Source organism: Molossus molossus, unplaced genomic scaffold (assembly GCF_014108415.1).
Source record: "Molossus molossus isolate mMolMol1 unplaced genomic scaffold, mMolMol1.p scaffold_m16_p_1, whole genome shotgun sequence".
Lineage (NCBI taxonomy): Eukaryota > Metazoa > Chordata > Mammalia > Chiroptera > Molossidae > Molossus > Molossus molossus.
The window spans coordinates 130,157,547-130,176,960 of NW_023425344.1; the positions used below are offsets into that span (position 1 = coordinate 130,157,547).

Consider the following 19,414-nt stretch of genomic DNA (forward strand, 5'->3'; position numbering starts at 1 on the left):
ACATATAAGTTCTTTGGTTTATCTCTTCCCACCCCCCACCCCCCTTCCTTTTGAGGTTTGTCAGTCTAACAACCAATTTGTACTTAATCCCTTCACCTTTTTCACCCATTCCCCCAACCCCCCCTTCCATCTGGCAACCAACAAAATGTTCTCTGTGTCTATGAGAATGCTTCTGTTCTGCCTGTTCATTTTGTTTGTAGATTCCATTGTCGATAGATATGTATTCATTGCCATTTTGTTTGTTCATATTTTTTTATCTTTTTCTTCAAGACCCTTCAACATTTCATATAGTAATGGTTTGGTGGTGATGAACTCCTTCAGCTTTTTCTTGTCTGGGAAACTCTTTATATGGCCATCGATTCTAAATGACAGCCTTACAGGATAGAGTAATCTTGGTTGTAGGTTCCTGCTTTTCATCACTCTGAATATTTCTTGCCACTCCCTTCTGGCCTGCAAAGTTTCTTTTGAGAAATCAGCTGACAGCCTTATGGGAACTCCCTGCAGGTAACTGCTTTTCTCTTGCTGCTTTTAAGATTCTCTCTTTGTCTTGAACCTTTTGCATTTTGATGATGATGTGTCTTGATGTGGGCCTGTTGGGGTTCATCTTGTTTGGGACTCTGTGCTTCCTGGACTTGTATGTCTGTTTGCTTCACCAAGTTAGGGAAATTTTCTGCCATTATTGTTTCAAATAGGTTTTTGATTTCTTGTTCTCTCTTCTTCTGGCACCCCTGTGATGTGAATGTTGGTATGCTTGAAGTTGTCCCAGAGACTCCTAACGCTATCCTCATTTTTTTGGATTCTTTTCTCTCTTTGCTGTTTTGATTGGTTGTTTTTTGCTTCCTGGTATTCCAAATCGATGGTTTGCTTCTTGGCTTTACCTACTCTACACTTGAATCTGTGTACATTGTTCTTTATTTCAGTTAGTGCCTCCTTCATTTCTGACTGCTCTTTTTCTATGCTCTTGAGGCCCTCACTAAGTTCATTGAAGTTCTCACTAAGTTTATTGAGCATCCTTATAAGCAGTATTTTGAACTCTGCATCTGTTAGGTTGCTTATCTCCATTTTGCTTAGTTCTTTTCCTGGAGTTTTGTTCTGTTCTTTTGTTTGGGACCTATTTTTTTGTCTCCTCATTTTGGCTGCCTCCCTGTGTTTGTTTCTATGTATTACTGAACGAGAGGTATGGGGCTAGCTGAGACAAGATGCTACTTGTTTAAAATAAATTTAGGAAAACCTGAAGCAGGGTCCAAGACAGGCCAATCCTATGGAAAAGCAACTGGCAACAGCTTGGGTGGGCCTAAAAGTTGGGTGGGGCAGGGCCTCAGGGAATCACCAGGGCCAGGCAAACAGTGTGAGCCAGATTGCTGGAGTCCCGATCCAGCGGCTGTCTGCCAGCCTTGTGGGGGAAGGGGTTCACCAAAGAAAAAAGGCCTCCACCAGTACGTCTGTCCTTCTCAGCTTTCACCCCAATGCCAAACAACTCAGTTCTTCCCCATATGTCTCTGGTGCTTTTCAAGCTGCCACTCCGACCGAGTTAGTCCGTGTGCAGGCCCTTGAAGAAGAGCTGCGTTGGGGCGTCAGCAGTCTCCCTTAGCCTCAGTTTGAGCAGGTTTTTACAGCCAGAAGTTATGGGGACTTCTCTTCCTGGCACTGGAACCCTGAGCTGGGCATATGGTGTGGGACGGGGACCCCTCAGTCCTCAGGGAGGACTTTCCCAGCCTAGGTATCCTTCCAATTTTTTTCTGCCATACATGGGTATGGGACCAGCCCATCCACCTCCACCCCTCCTACCAGTGTCGATTTGGCTGCTTCTTTAATTGCGTAGTTGTAGGACTTCCATTCAGCTTGATTTCAGGTGGTTTTGAATGATGGTTGTTCTGTAGTTAAATTGTACCTTTGATGTGGTTGTGGGAGGTGCAATACCGCGTTTACCTGCCCCACCATCTTGACCGGAAGTCTTCACCAAAATACTTGAGAGGATCACAGGATGAACAATGCTCAACCTAATCTAAAGAGAAGAATCTACAAGTTTGGGGAGTAGAGGATGAAAGAAGCCAAAACTAAAACTTCAAACATTTGTTTTAAATAAGCTTATGTTTCTAAATAAAAATAGACAAGTTATTCGCACATTTGTATGTAATTTTCACTGAGATCTAAGTTTTTAGAGTTACCCTATAATTATTTTAATTTTCTTTGACTCCGTAGTGTAATAAGGCTTTTATTTTCATTTTTACTTTACCTAACTTTTCCTAGACCTTGGATTGTAATACATAATTCTTGCTATGCCATTTTCTAGAAGTTTATAATTTTATTAGTCTCTCTTAGGGGCTTCCCAGTTACATTCCCTATCCTCCACCTCAATATTACCTATAAATCTATCTCAACTCCTGTTCCTCTTACTACATTGTGCCCACTTTTGCTCATGCCATCTGCCTTGATATCTCACTACCTTTTTTATGTAGATGGCTTTTGACTACTACTCTGTTTTCCTCGTCCTCCCAATTCTCATTGCCTTTAACTAAAACTTTAGATTGGATGTTTTCATGTTTAACATGGTTAAACAGACTTCTTTGTCTTTCTTCCTAACACCTCCTTCATGCTTATCCTCTAGTTACTGGGGAAGGTGTAGTCATAAAGCCTGGCAGTGAAAGAAACGGAACGTTGACTGGCCTTTAACCCGTTGTTGCTCCCCACCCCACAGCCCCTTTCTCACTAGCATGAAATCATACACTTTACTTGTTCTTTCTTTTCTCCATTCCTATGGATCGATGTTTGAACAATTATAGTATGTCTGAGCTACTGTAACCTTCTGCAGATATCCTTATTTGTTTCACTATCTTTAAAGCTACTTCTTAAGTTATTTTATTACTTCCTGGAAAGAAAAAAAACCCACCAGTGGATAAGTATTTTAGTGTGGAATTTTGAGAAGTTGTAGTGAAAAACTTCTGTAGGTGAGAGGATTAAAGCTGTTAGTGACTAATGTCTTGGTGATGCATGGAAAGTAAAGGCTAGACATATGGAAGGTTAGAATTTCTATTTACTGTGAGGGGAAAGATCATGTGGCTTTGCCAGGGCTGGGTGGGATAGAGATAGGGAGCAGATTTTGTTTATGATAAGTTTTAGGTATCTATCCAAACACCACATGGATTTGGTTGTTTTGCATCTGTAGTCACTTTTAATCAAGAAGAATCTCCCTCCCTTTTTCATCTTTATATGAAATTGATTTTTTTAAAGAATTTAGATCAGATGTCTAGTAGAATGTCTCACATTCTAGATGTATTTGTTTCCTAATAATTATCTTAAGGTTAAACACTTTTTTATGGCAAGAGTACAACATAGGTGACCTTGTAACATCATACTGCATCACATTAGGAGGCATATATCATCAGGTTGTCTGTCCCACCATTGGTGTTGCTTGGTTTGACCATGGTATGTTTTCTCATTTATAATTAGTAAGTTATCTGTGGGGAAATATGTTAGGGCTCCCAACTTTATACATTTGTTTTCATTCTTTTTACCCACTCAGTACCATAAACTTGAAAAATAGTTCTGTCATTTTAACAATTTTACAAAAGTTGTTTCTCATGTTATTAGAAGTTTAAAAAGATATTCTATCAGAATAAAAATAAGGGGCAAAAATGAAGTTGAGACAATGTGGAAATGAAGTAGGAAGAGGCAGTGGTAAAGCATACCTGTGTTTGGAGGGTAGTACTGACACAGTGATGATATATAAAATTGTACTGTGTTCCTTATAACCATAAAGTTATGCTTCTAAAATGTGAGCAACATTGTACTTATAGCTTTCTTTAAGCAATCCTGGCCAAAGTTAACAAACTTTATTTTTTTATAGGTTTAAATGTAATACTGGATATTTATGTCTCCTTCTAAGGTAAGTTTAATTTTAATTTTTATTTTGAAACAATATTACTATATTAAATTTGTTCTTCAAGTAGTTGGTCTAGAAAGTCAGGTTTAGTTACTGAGGTTGTGTCACTAATTATTTATCACCTGGACTTATGGGTTTATCTATTACAGAGAGTAATTGTCCTCAGGGGAATGATTGTTAATTACTACACAAAAGCATACAGTAATATCATGCCTAGTACTTGGGTGCTGAGGAAAACTAACAGGTTGTCATGGGATCTTGGGTAAATATTTTTGGTACACTTAATGTTCAGAATTACTAAGGTTTGATCCTTGAACATTGGATTGAGTGTATTAGTTTTCTAGGGCTGCTATAACAAAGTGCACAGACTGGGTGGCTTAAAACAACGAGAACTTACTCTCTCACAGTTCTGGAGGCTAGCTGTCCAAAATAAGGGCATCAGCAGGTCTGCTCTCCCTCTGAAGGCTCTTGGGGAGGGTCCTTCCTTGCCTCTTCCTAGCTTCTGGTTGTGCCAGCATCCTTGGTGTTTTGGCTTGTAGCTGAATTTCTGCCTCTGTTCATGTGGGCTTCTTTTCTCTGTCTCTTCTCTCCTTGTTTGCAAATCTCCCTCTCCTTATAAAAACATCAGTCATTGGATTTTGGGGCTTGCCCTAATTGTAGAACTTCATCTTAAATCTATTACATCTGCATAAACCCTATTTCCAAATGAGATCTTTGCAGGTCCTGGTGTTAGGACTTCAATATACCTTTTTTGGGGAACAGACTTAATCCCACTGTGGTTAGGGCTTGACTTGAGTTGTAGCAATATTGAAATGCTATGATCATTTTGAAGTTTAAATGCTGTGTTCTATGAGGTATGAAAAAATAAAGTGAAAACTAGATTTCTTAAGCCAATTTAGAGCTATTTTTAATAGACTTTGAATATGTGTGTGTGTGTATACAAAGACTGGTTATTTGTTGGCATTTGTGGGATTCAGCCTAACAAGAATCATGGCCTTCCTGAGGTAGGCATTATAGGGAAACAAAGTAAATTAGCAGTTTCTTTATCAATGTAATTTGCCTAACAATAATAGTGCTATATTTTTTATATTAGGAAATGAAATGTATAATTGGATAATGGTTTTTAAAGCTCATTAATGCTTTTGATCATTTTAAAAAATGAAGAGTACAGGATCATTGAAATTCGGCTCCAACTTCAAAGATGATCTTAGTTAAGGTATACAGTGAACCTAGATCAGTGCCCGGCCCTTCGGGAATGTCTAATACACATTAGTTATTAGTGCACCTTTCTAAGAAAGTGATAGAGGTTTATGGTAGTCATGAAGAGAAGGAAATGTCTTTCACCTGTTATTTTTGATAGTCTTACTTGGCTGGTTAGTGTATTTACTGTTCCTGTCATTGGTTTGGTATTGTTTATAAGTGACTGAAAAATGTAGATTACAGTGTTATATAGATTACAGTAATGTAGGACAATAGAAAACATTAGATACATGTTTACTTCCTGAGTTTGAGATTTGAAGATAATGTTCTTTAAATGGCTTGTATTTTGTGATGCTGGTGAGTAATTATTAAAAATCCAGACTCTATTAACTTTTTTCTTTATTCTGTTCTTCCATTTAAATAAAATAGCTATATTAATCCAACAAGGCATAAAGCCATAATGTGGCATACCATCCTTTTTGAGAGGTGAACATTATTGAATAAAAATGGCTGACAGAAGTGGCAAGATTGTTCCAGGCCAAGTGTATATTGAAGTGGAATATGATTACGAATATGAAGCAAAGGACAGAAAGATTGTGATAAAACAAGGGGAACGATATATGTTGGTGAAAAAGACCAATGATGACTGGTGGCAAGTCAAACCAGATGAGAATTCCAAAGCATTTTATGTGCCAGCCCAGTATGTTAAGGAAGTTACCCGCAAAGCTCTGATGCCGCCTGTTAAACAGGCAGTTGGACTGCCAAATAATTCTATGAAAATGATACAGAGTCTGCATCTTCAGAGATCAACAGAAAATGTGAACAAATTGCCTGAGCTTTCAAGTTTTGGAAAGCCATCGTTGTCTATTCAAGGAACAGGTCTTATTCGTGATGCCAATCAGAATTTTGGACCCAGTTATGATCCAACTCAAACTGTCCACCTAAGCCTGGACCTCACCCACAATAATGGAAAGTTTAGCAGTGACTCACATTCTCCTAAAGTTTCTGGCCAGAATAGGACGAGCTTATTTGGTCACTTTCCAGGTCCGGAGTTCTTGGACATAGAGAAAACTAGCTTCTCCCAGGAACAGTCTTGTGATACAGCAGGAGAAGGCTTGGAAAGGGTACATCAGGATTCTGAGTCTGGTGATGAACTTAGCAGCAGCTCCACGGAACAGATAAGGGTAAGATTGAAAGTAGAATGATGAACACTTGTACCTTAATAAAAATATTAATTACAGATTTTATTTTAATTTAAAAAATATAAGAGTTAAGAATCATTTGTTTTGCTTTATGTTTACAGAATACATGGGTTCCATTCTGAATTAAAGAGAGAGAATATGGGAAATGACTTGTAGAGTTTACTTTATGGTTTCTATAATTGTTTTTATACCTTTACAGGCCTAGAACTACTTCAAGTGTGGAAAAAATATTTTTCTCTCTATTGCTTATACATGCGGTAGAAAGTATTTACTTAATTTACACAGTGATGATATTTCTTTTATTAGAGAAAGTTGTTTTCTAGCGATACTCATTTTGACATGTTTCTGTTAAATCTCCAGGTAATAATGGATATATGGAGAAAGACATCACAGGAATATTAACCACTAACTCTTTTTGAAACTTGCTTATTAACCTTGAGTACTAAGAAAATTATAAAACTCACAAACCTTTATCTCCATTCATGCACTTTTGTATCTTAAGTGTCTATGTATCCATACTTAACATTTCCTGGAAAAAATTTTATATGTGTATGGTTTGGTTTTAAAATTTTTTTTTTACCTAACTTTATTTTGAGATTAGTTTATGCCAGTTTATTAGGTAAAGTGAAGTAGTTTTAGAAGCACATGCCCGAAATTGAAACTTAAATGTATTTGGAAAAGTCTAATTTTAAATAGACTTGAAAAATGAGTAGATTGTCGTCCTGATACGCCAAGATTTCGGGTTCCGTCCTGGACAGGGCACATATAAGAATCAACCAATGAATGCATAAAAATATGGAACAACGTTTTCATTCTCTCTCTCTTTCTCTTCCTATCCCCCTCTTCCTCTCCCTCTCTTTCCTTCTCTGCCTTCCTCTCTCTCTAAAAGTAATAAATAAAAAAGAAAAATGGTACATTTTTGGCCTAAAGCTCTGTTGTAAGATTTATTCATCAAGCCAGTGAAGAATTGTATGACTGCTCAAATGTAGTCTGATCTTAATGGAACCTAGTACGTTCTTTTTCTAGGTTTAAATTTTTCTTGTGGCATTTTGAATGGAAATAGGGAAAAGGAAATGTTCTGTAGAAAATCAGCTGTTTGAAATCAAGACACTCACTGTCAGTTTATCATCATTCATTTTAGTAAGCTTTCTTTTTTTTAGTCTTTATGTGATACTTTAACATAGAATATATAGTGTTTCTTGGAATTGTTTTTAAACATGGCTCCTTTTTGAGCTAGTGGGATTTGGGAAAGGTGTATGCTTTTTCTCTTCCATCTCATCATCACCACTGTTTCACACTTCAAATTACGTTTTTTTATTTAGGTACACTAGCCAGCCTGTGTATTCTTTTCATTATGATCATCTTAAATTCATGGCTTGCAAGTCGATGGCTCTTAACCTCTCCTGGGACGTTAACACTGGAAATTCTATTATATTTCTCTCGCCAGCCCTTTTCCTCACTCTTCATGGCAATTGTTCAAACCTTTTCCATTATCTTTAGTTCTTTAATTCACCTGCTTTTCCCTGCTCTCTTATCAGGTAACCTTTCTTTCTATTTCACAGCAAAAATAAAAGCTATGGGATAGAAACTACTTCAGCTTTGGGAAGGATGTTAACAGCACATAATAGCACTCAACAGTTGTTAATAGCACTGGCTTTTGATTTGAATCTGGAGTTCATAAAGGTTCACTTCATGGTTTCCATAATTCTGTCACTTATCAGCCCTGTGATAGTTAGGCCAAATTACTTAACTTGTCTGTGTCTCAGTTTTCTCGTCATAAATTGCAGCATGGGGTTGTTGAGGATTAAAGTGAGTTATCTAATGTGCTTAGAACTATGCCTGTCACATGAGTATGTTCGGAACCTATTGCTGCTTAATTACTCCCCAATTCAGTGGCTTAATACAGTAAACATTGATTATCTTACTGTTTCTGTGGGTCAGTAATACAGAAGTAGCTTAGTTGGGTAGTTCTAAAGACTTAGGGTCTTTCATGAGTTTGCAGTCTTATGAAGGCTTGGCTGGGGGTACCTTTCAGATAGCTCACTCACATGGTGCTAGTTTGGCCTATTCACATGTATTTGAATGTTGTGACTAGTTTTCCCGCAGAAGGACAATGCATTAGAGAACAAGGTAGAAGCTGCATTATCTTTTTTGCCTGAATCTTGGAAGTTGCACATGGTCATATCTTACTATTCTTACATATCTTATTATCAGCCCTATTCTTTGTGGGAGGAGACTACACTAGGTATAAACATTAGGATATGAGGATATTGGGACCACCTTGGGGGCTGGCTAACGCAGTAAGTATTCAATAAGTATAGCTATCTTTATTATTGTTGTTTCGATTATTCTTTCCTCCATCAAATCTGTAAGTACACCTATAGCAGCAATCATCTTTATCCCCAGTATAATGCAAGCATTGTCTCTATCAGAGGGCAGTCTCTTTGTATTTGCTTTTTTCTATCTTCCACAAACTTTTTGCTAAAGATTATATAGAGTTGTGCTCATATGGCTTTAGCCTCATTATTTACCAAGTTTTTTCCATCAGCATTTAAAGATGCTGGCCTTGAAGATAGGAGTGATGTGGCCACAAGCCAAGGAGTGCCAGTCGCCACCAGCAGCTGGAAAAGGCAAAGAAAGAATTCTCTCCTAGAGCCTCTGGAGGGAGTGCAGCCCTGCCAAGGTGTTGATTTCAGCCCAGTGATACTGATTTTGGACTTTTGGCCTCCAGAACTGTGAGGGAATAAGTTTTTGTTGTTTTAAACCACTGTTTGTGGTAAGTTGTTACCACATTCACAGGAAACTAATACAGCTATTCTAGTTCCTTTGCTTTCCTCATAAATTTTAGAATAACTTGATCTGTATCTATAACACATCTTGCTGGACTTTTGATAGGAATTGCATTAACCTGTATGTCATTTTGGAGAAAATGGACATCTTTGCTATGTAGAGTCTTCTAATCCATGTATATTGTATGTCTCTCTTTATTTAGATCTTCTTTGATATCTTCCATTAGAGCTTGTAATTTTCAGCATAAATCCTGTGTGGTTGCCTTAGAGTTATACCTAAGTATTTAATTTGGGGGGGGGGGGGCAATTTTAAAATGATAATTATGATTTTAGTTTTGGTATTCACATATTTGTTATTATTATGTAGAAATGCAGTTGATTTATTTTTATTCTTATTTTTTATGAACATTTTTTTAGAACAATGTTAGATTTACAGAAGAATTGTGAAGAAAATACAGAGTTCCCCTATATCCTACACCTAGTTTTCCCTATTAATAACATCTTATATTAGTATCATTCATATTTTACAATTAATGAATCTATATTGATACATTATTACAATACCTTATTCAGATTTTCTTACTTTTTACCTCATGTCCTTCTCCCCGCCCCACCCAGGATCTCTTCCAGGATACCACATTACATTTAGTAGTTATGTCTCCTTAAGTTCCTCCTGGTTTTGATATTTTCTCAGACTTTTCTTATTTTTTAATGACTTGACAGTTTGGAGGCGTATGGGTCAGGTGTTGTAGAATGACCTTATGTTGGAATTTGCTTGATGTTTTTCTCATGATTGGACCATGGTTATAGACATTTGGGAGGAAGATCACAGAGGCAAAGAGTGGTTTTCATCACATCATATCAAAGGTGTAAACTATCAACTTGGTTTATCACTGTTGGTGTTGACCTTCATCACCTGATAAGGTATTTTTTATCAGAATTTTCCACTGGAAGGTTACTCTTTTTTCTCCCTTTCTATAACATATGGTCTTTGGAAAGAAGTCATTATATGTGGCCCATACTTAAGAAGTAGGTGTTATACTCCACCCCACCAAAGGTGTAGTTTCTACATAAATTATTTGCAATTATTTTGTATGGGAGGTTTTAATATTTTCTTCATTTATTTATTTAATCATTTGTTTATGTCTATTTGAACTCACAGGTTGTTTTTTTTTGTTCTTTATATATATACCTTAGATTATAATCCAATATTACTCTATTTTGCTGCTCAATTATTTCAGCTTTGGCCATTGAGAACTCATGTTGTCTCTTTCAGCACTGCCCTACTTTCTGGTTCTACAAGATGCTCCATGCACATTTTGTATATTTTCTGCCCCAGTCTAGAATCAGCCATTTCTCCAAGGAGTCCTGGTTCTCTTAATTAGAGAATAGTATTAGAAACCAGGATCTGTGCCAGTGTTCTCACTGCTACCGTGATGCCATTGCTTCTAGACCCTCTCAGATGACAGAATAGGGAAATACACATTTTAGTATGCTAACTTTATATATACATATATCTATAAATATTTCCACATGTGGAACCAATCATCTACATCTATGTTAAACTAAACAAATTCATATTGATGTCTTCAACTCTTAATATATAACCACATGGATCGTTGCTTATCTATAAACTTTCACTACAACATTGAAAAATATAGCTCCCATGATCCACCATCATTTGCATATTTGTTCAATAAGTATACATGTATAGGAGTATTAGAAATGTTAACTTGTCCCCTTGTGGAGTACAACTTTATCAGCTAGAATATAGTACTGCTATGCAGTTTGTTTGTTTGTTTGTTTTGTTTTTGTTTTTTATCCTCACCCAAGGACATTTTTTTAGTTTTTGTTCAGATAGAGAGGGAGGGAGGGAGAGAGAGAGAAAGATCGATGTGAAAGGGGCACATCGAGTGGTTGCCACCCGCATGACCCAACCAGGGCCGGGGACAAACTGCAACCGAGGTACGTGCCCTTAGCGGGAACTGAACCCGGGTCTCTCTGGACCACTGGCCGATGCTCTAACTGCTGAGCCAAACCGGCCAGGGCTGTTTTGTTTTGTTTTATAGACTGCATTCATTTTCATAGTTTCTTTGATCAGCACTTTTTTTTTGTTAATCCTCACCCGAGAATACTTTTACCTTGAGTTTTAGACAGTGGAAGTGGAGGAGGGAGGGGGGGTAGAGAGAGAGAGAGAGAGAAACATCGATCTGAGAGAGACACATTGATTGGCTGCCTCCCACATGACCCCGACCAGGACTAGGATCAAACCTGCAACCCAGACACATGCCCTTGATGAGTCAAACTGGCGATCCTTTGGTACTCAGGCCAGTGTTCTAACCACTGAGAAAACTGGCAAGGGCTGATCAACACCTTTATCCTCACCTGGTTCAATGAGGTTGTTTTATACATGGGTAATAAAGTTAGTTTTTGGTTTTTATTTATTTTTATTTTTAACTTATCTTTATTGTTGACTGTATTACAGGTGATCCTCCTTTTTACCCTATTGGCCCCCCCTCCCCCCTTCTATCCCCGCTTACTGTTCCCCACACTGTTGTTTGTGTCCATTGGTTATGCATATAAGTTCTTTGGTTTATTTCTTCCTACCCCCCACTCCCCTTCCATTTGGAGTTTGTCAGTCTAACTACCAATTTGTACTTCTTAATCCCTTCACCTTTTTCACCCATTCCCCCAATCCCCCTTTCATCTGGCAACCAACAAAATGTTCTTTTTATCTATGAGAATGTTTCTGTTCTGCTTGTTCATTTTGTTTGTAGATTCAATTGTTGATATGTATTCATTACCATTTTGTTAATTCATATTTTTTATCTTTTTCTTCAAGAAGACACTTCAACATTTCATATAATAATGGTTTGGTGGTGATGAACTCCTTTAGCTTTTCCTTGTCTGGGAAACTCTTTATATGGCCATCGATTCTAAATGACAGCTTTTCAGGATAGAGTAATCTTGGTTGTAGGTCCTTGCTTTTCATCATTCTGAATATTTCTTGCCACTCCCTTCTGGCCTGCAGAGTTTCTTTTGAGAAAACAACTGACAGTCTTATGGGAGCTTTCATGTAGGTAACGTCACTGCTTTTCTCTTGCTGCTTTTAATATTCTTTGTCTTGAACCTTTTGCATTTTGATGATGATGTGTCTTGGTGTGGACCTCTTTGGATTCATCTTGTTTGGAACTCCCTGTGCTTCCTGGACTTGTATGTCTGTCTCCTTCACCAAGTTAGGGAAATTTTCTGCCATTATTGTTTCAAATAGGTTTTTGATTTCTTGTTCTCTCTTCTCCTTCTGGCACCCCTGTGATGTGAATGTTGGTATGCTTGAAGTTGTCCCAGAGACTCCTAACACTATCCTCATTTTTTTTGGATTCTTTTCTCTTTTTCTTTTCTCTTTTTTGCTGTTTTGATTGGTTGTTTTTTGCTTCCTGGTATTCCAAATCAATGGTTTGCTTCTTGGCTTTACCTACTCTACTATTGAATCTCTGTAAATTATTCTTTACTTCAGTTTGTGCTTCCTTCATTTCTGACTGCTCCTTTTTTATGCTATTCATGCCCCCACTAAGTTCATTGAAGTTCTCACTAAGTTCATTGATCATTCTTATAGCAGTGTTTTGAACTCTGCATCTGTTAGATTGCTTCTCTCCATTTCGTTTAGTTCTTTTCCTGGAGTTTTGTTCTGTTCTTTCATTTGGGACCTGTTTCTTTGTCTCATTTTGGCTGCTGCCTGTGTTTGTTTCTATGTATTAGGTAGAGTTGCTATGTCTTCTAGGCCTCCTAGGTGGCCTGTTGTAGTAGGTGTCCTGTCCTGTAGTGTCCAGTGGCACAGCCTCCCTGGTATCCCAGCTGGGCCCTTGGGGTGCACACCTCATGTTGACTTTACACCCTTCTGTTGTAATTGAGTCTTGATGGCTGTTGGCACATCATTGAGAGGGTTTTAGTGAGGTTGATCAGCTTCAAGGACTGGCTGTGCCTACTATCCACTGACCCCTGACTACTTTGGATGATCAGCTGTGCAGGGGCCCACCACACAGAGCAAGACTTCACCGAGGCTCTGGTATGCACTGAATTCGCTCATTGAGTGTGTCACTTGTGGAGGTGGTTGGGTAGTGGTCTTTCGATGTGATATGAAGCTGTCTACCGTGTGTGCTGGCTCTGGGGCCAGGTCAGCCACTGCCTGTGTTTTACTTGGAGCCACCAGGCATAAGCTGGTTTGCCGGTTTGCCAGTGGCTGCTGCTTGTGCTGGGCTTGAAGGTGCCCAGGCAAAGCCCAGCTGTTAACCAAGGCTGGCTGCTTCTAGTGCCAGATCTGGGGCCACTTAATGAGAGGTATGGGGCTTGCTATGGCCAGATGCTGCTTGTATGAAACATTTTAGGAAAACCTGAAGCAGGATCCCAGATAGGCCATTCCTCTGGTGAAGCAACTGTTGACAGCTTGGGTGGGCCTGAAAGTTGAGTGGGGCAGGGCCTCAGGGAATCACCAAGGCGGAGCACATAGTATGAACCAGGTTGCTGGAGTCCCAAATGTGGCTCCTGTCTGCCTGCTTCATGAGGAAAGGACTCACCAAAGGAACAAAGGCCTCTGACAGCACATCTGTCCAGGAGAAAGCTGCCTCTCCAGCCCTTTCCCCAATGCCAAACAACCCAGTTCTTCCCTATATGTCTCTAGTGCCTTTTAAGCTGCCTCCTCTATGCTGCAGCCTGGAGGGTGAGGGTCTGAGTAAGTCTGTGTGTGGGCCCTTTGTGAGGAGCTTCCTGGGGCTCCAGTAACCTCAGCCTCCCTCAGCCTCAGTTCCCACTGGTTTTCCAGCCAGAAGTTATGGGGACTTCTTCTCCTGGCACTGGAACCCTGAGCTGGGAGCCTGGTGTGGGAGGGGGAACCCTTACTCCTCAGGGAAGATCTTCCCAGATGAGGTGTCCTCCTGATTTTTCCTGCCACATGTGGGTGTGGGCCCAACCGTCTGCCCCTCTGCCCCTCCTACAAGTCTCAATGTGGCTTGTTTAATTTTGTGGTTGTAGGACTTCCATTCAGCTTGATTTCAGGCAGTTTTGAATGATGGTTGTTCTCTAGTTTAGTTATAATTTTGATGTCGTTGTGGGAGGACATGATATCGTGTTTACCTACGCCGTCATCTTGACCTAGTTTTTGGTTTTTAAAAAATTCCTTTTATTACTGATTTTAGAGAGAGAGGAAGGGAAAGGGAGAGAGTGAGAGAAAGGTTGATCAGTTGCCTCCTCTGTGCCCCACCAGGGATCGAACCCACAACCTGGGTATGTTCCCTGACTGGGAATCTAACCTGGGATCCTTCAGTGCACAGGACAACGCTTCAGCCAACTGAGCCACACCGGCCAGGGCCAAAGTTAGTTTTTTTCCCCCCCTCATATTCTACATTCTTTTCTGGGATTCTCTATCCCACCTCTAATTTCTTCATTAAAAAAAATTTCATACATCAAGATTTTCTCTTGAAAGTGTACTAAAGTTCAGTGGGTTTTTACAAATGCGTAGTATTGTATATGCACAATTACAGTATTATGCAGAATAGTTTCACTGACCTAATCCTCTGTGCTTCACCTGTTCACCCTCCCTCCTTTTCTCCCCTCCAGTTCTTTGCAACCACTTATCCTTTTACTCTCTGTGTAGTTTTTTTTTTTTCCCCCAGAATGTCTTTTAATTGGAATCATAGGTAGAATCATAGGTAGACTGTTAGATTGGCTTCTTGCACTTAGAAGTATGTATTTAATATTCATCCATGCCATTTCATGTTTGATAACATTTCTTTTATTGCTGAGTAACCTGTTACAGTGATGTATCACAGTTTGTTTATTCATTCATTTATTGAAGGACATCTTGGTTGCTTCCAGTTTGGGGCCATTATGGATAACATTGCTATAAATATTTGTATTCAGGTTTTTTTTATAGATATGCATTTCAGATTATTTGGGTAAATACCTAAAATCAGTTGGGTCATACCTTAGATAAATACCTAAGATTGCTGAATAGTATGGTAAGGCTATGTGTACCTTTATAAGAAATTGCCAAACTGTCTTTCAAAATGGCTGTACCATTTTGCATTCTCATCAGCAGTGAATGAGAGTTTCTCTTTTTTCACATCTTCGCCATCATTTGGTATTGTCACTTTTTTTTTAGCCATTCTAATATGTAATATATTGTTTTAATTTTGCATTCCCTAATAACAAGTAATATTGAGCATCTTTTCATATGCTTATTCTGTGTCTTCGTATGTTCTTTGATTAGGTGTCTAGATCTTTCCTCATTTTTAAATTGAGTTTATTTTCTTATTGAGTTTAAGAGTTTTTTTGTTTTGTTTTGTTTTTTTGTATGTTTTAGATACAAATTCTTTATTAGATATATATTTTACAAATCGTTTCCTTCAATCTGTGGCTTGTGTTTTCATTCTCTTAACAGTGACTTTCACAGAGCAGAAGTGTTTATTTGTAGTGAAGTCCAAAACTTAATTATTTTTCTTATAGACCTTGTTTTTACTCTTATATCTAAAAACTCATTGCCAGACCCAAGATCATTTAGGTTTTCTTTTTGTCTTAGTTTTAGAATTTTTATAGTTTTACATTTTATATTTAGGTCTATGATCCATTTCGATTGAATTTTTGTGAATGGTTTTTGTCTAGGGTCTTTATGCACATAATGGTTCCTTACTATTTGTTGAACAGATTTTTCTTTCTCTATTGATTTGCCTTTGTTCCTTTGTCAACAATCAGTTGACTATTTGGTTATGTTTCTTGGCTCTCCATTTTGTTCCATTGATCTGTGTGTCATTCTTCTGTAAATACTCTGCTGTGTGGATTAATGTAGTTTTAGTAGTAAGTGTTGAAACTAGGTAATGTGCATCTTCCAACTTTGTTGTTGTTCTTCAGTATTGTGTTAGCTGTTCAGGTTTTGTGCCTTTACATATAAAATTTAGATTCACTTTGTTGGTATCTAGAAAATAGTTTTATTGGGATTTTGATTAGAATTGTGTTCAAACTATAGATCAAATCTGGAAGAGTTGACATCTTAACACTATTGAGTATTTCAAACCATGGCCAAGGAAGATGTCTTCATTTATTTAGGCTCGCTTTTGATTTCTTTCATCAGAGTTTTGTAGTTTCCTGTACCCTTTAGCTATCACTTCCACTATTCCGCTATCTTCCTCAGTTCCAAGCAACCATTAATCCTATTTTCTCTTTCAACAAATATTTTCTGTTCCGGACATTTCATTGTAGTGGAATTATATAATATGTGGTCTTTTTGACTGGCTTTCTTGACTTTGCCTACCATTTTCAAGGTTCATCCATGTCGTAGCATATATCACTTCATCTCTTTTTATGGCAGAATAATCTATCTGTCCATCACTTGTTGGATATTTTGGTTGTTTTCCCCTTTTTGCTGGTTTTGGTTGTTTTTCCCTTTTTGCTGGTATGAATAATACTGCTGTAAACAATGTGTACAGGGTTTTGTGTGGATATATGTTTGTTTTATTTTCCCTCTTGAGTGGATACCTAGGAGTGGAATTGCTGGGTCATAGAGTAACTCTGATTAGTTTGAAGAACTGCCAGACTATTTTCCAAAGTGGCTACACCATTTTATTTATATTCCCATTAGCAATGTTTGAGACTTTTAATTTTTTCGATCATAGTATCTTAGTGGATGTGAACTATTATCACATTGTGGCTTTGATCTGCATTTTTTCTCATGGTTAAGGATGTTGAATATTTGAGAAGTAGTAGCATCTTAACAGTATTAACAGTTCTTTCAGGCAGATGATCTGATTCCCTCAGTTCTATTTGTTCATGAAACTTAATTTTGATTCATAATTTCTTTGGATATAGAATTCTTGTTGGTGATTTTTTCTTTCAACAGTTAATATTTTGTCCAAAGTGGGTAAAATATTTTCTCTTTGCATAGTTTGCATGGTTTCTGATGAGATATATGCTGTATTCTTATTCTTGTTTTCTAGTAGTCAAGGTATTTTTTTCCTCTGGCTCCTTTCAAGATTTTCTTTTCATCTTTGATTTTCTGCACTTGGTTTAGGAAATGCTTATATATAAAGTTTTTGGTATTTATCCTGCTTTCAGTTTGGGGAATTTCTATTGACATATCTTCAAGCTGATTGATTCTTTTCCCAGCCATGGTCAGTCTACTGATCATCCCATCACAGGCACTTTCCATTTCTGTTAATAGTATTTTAATTTGATTTTGAGTTAGGTTTTTTTTTTAATCTCTCTGCTTATATTACTCTTTCGTTTTTGTATATTGTCTACTTTTTCTTTTAAAAGCCCCTAAGATATTAGTAGTAGGTATATAAAATTTTTTGTCTGATAATTTCAACATCTGTACCATATTGGAGTTTGACTCTGTTGCTTATTTTATCTCTTCAGATTGTTTTTTTCTTGCCTTTTGCCTTGCCTTGTAATTTCTGGTTGAAAGCCAGACACGATTGTATTGGGTAACAGGAACGGAAGTAAATAAGTGTCTAGTGTGAGGTGTTAAGTTAACCTGGTACCATTTGCTTGTGTTTAAATTCTTTGAGTATGTGTGTTTTTGACCTTCTCTAAAACTTCCTCAATAGTGTCTGGCTTTTCACTACATCTCCCTGCTACATCTCTGGCTGGGAGGGGTTGAACTGCCTCTTTACTTGGCCCACATGACTTCTACTAACATCTTAGGTTAGAGGATGGCCTCCTTGCTTTTTGGCAGTGGTGAAAGTTCTCACTCTTCACTAGGCCTCCTCTGTGTTTGTGCATGCATGCATGAGCAGTCTTGTTACTGTCTGGAAATGATTGCTCTTGTCCTTTCCTCTGCCTTCTCTGACACCGTCTCGGTGGGGGTTTTGGGGTTCCCTGTTACAGCCTTGAACATATGAAAACCTAGGATTCCTTTTCACCAGTGCTGGTGGTGTGTGGGTAGAACTGTTGGTTTTTCTGTGGCATTTGGCTGGAGTAGCATAGTAATACTAAAAGTTTTGTCTTGATTTTCTTCCCCTTTTCTGGTCTTTTTGCTACATAGAACAGAAATTTGTTGGTCCTTTTTCGGTCTGTGCCTGTTGATGTTTCTGAGTTTCTGAGTTTCCTCTTTCCTAGGATATGTGAAGCCAAAAGTAAACCCAGGGAGCTCACCAGCATGTTGTTCATTGGGTCCTGAGGTCACTAGTTGGTATACCTTCTTTCTACCTTTCAAAGTTGTCTTATGTTTATTTTATATGTTATGTCCAGTGTTTTTATTTGTGGTTAGTGAGAGACTAGAGAAAAGTACATTAATTCATTTTTCCCAGAATTAGAAGTGCTTGGTAAATTTTGCAATGGTCGTTTTTAAATATTAATTTTTCTGACCTCTTAACAGTTTTGTTAGTCTTAGCTTCTATGGGATATCCTCTCATAAGCTTCCATGGCACCCTGTACTGTTACTTTGTTATACCCATTACATTTAAGATTGTTTTCTTCTCACTAGTTAGTCATGCTAGTTATCTCATTTATCTGTATATATCAAGCACCTAGCATAATAACCTGGTAAGTAGTAGATATGCTACATGTTTTGGAATGATAACTAGTTGTTTAGCCACAAATATGGAGAAGGGGAAAACTTGATTAATATCCCATCAAAGATGCATGTTTCGCCCATCCAGAGTGGCTCAGTGGTTGAGTGTCGACCCATGAACCAAGAGGTCACTGGTTTGATTCCCAGTTGGGGCACATACCTGGGTTGCAGGCTTCATCTCGATCCCTAGTAGGGGGTGTACAGGAGGCAGCAAATCAATGTTTCTATCTCTTCTTCTCCCTGTCTCTCTCTTTAAAAAAAAAAAATCATGTTTCTTTTTGAAAAACAGTAATTTAGAAGTGCTAAGGCCCTTGATATAGCATAGGCTTTAATGAAGAATGTTATTAGAGAAATGGAGGTGGGGTAAAAAGTTGTAATGCAATACAGAGATTCCAAAATTGAAGTAAAACATTCTAACATACAATTTTTCTTCCCACCCCAAATAATATGGAAAGATTGTATTCAATGTCCTCCTCAGAGCACAGGTGTTTAGGTCATACTAATGGCTGATATGAAGGAAACTGAAAATTAATATGTTTACAGTGCCAAACCTTAAAACAGCCTTAAAAATCAAACCATATACCCCTGATGCCAGTTTTCCCTTGTGATCTTTTTTTAACAATAATTTTTCTTTATTGATTTTTAGAGAGAGAGGAAGGGAAAGGGAGGAGAGATAGAGACATCGATGAGAGAGAACATCGATTGGTCGCCTCCTGAATGTCCCCCACTGGGGATTGAGCCCACAGCTTGGGTACGTGTCCTGACCAGGAATCAAACT

The 19,414-nt window shown here is 38.0% G+C and overlaps 1 protein-coding gene across 5 annotated transcripts in view; it reads left to right on the forward strand.

Moving 5' to 3' along the window:
- Window positions 1-19,414, forward strand: part of ARHGAP12 (Rho GTPase activating protein 12) — a 146,037-nt gene that overhangs the window by 16,233 nt on the left and 110,390 nt on the right. For all 5 annotated transcript variants that reach the window (XM_036254767.1, XM_036254758.1, XM_036254775.1 and 2 more), the window contains exons 2-3: window positions 3,848-3,886; window positions 5,513-6,267. In XM_036254767.1, the coding sequence (XP_036110660.1) occupies window positions 5,590-6,267 (678 nt within the window). In that variant the 5' untranslated portion in view covers window positions 3,848-3,886; window positions 5,513-5,589. The remainder of the gene's footprint in view (window positions 1-3,847; window positions 3,887-5,512; window positions 6,268-19,414) is intronic.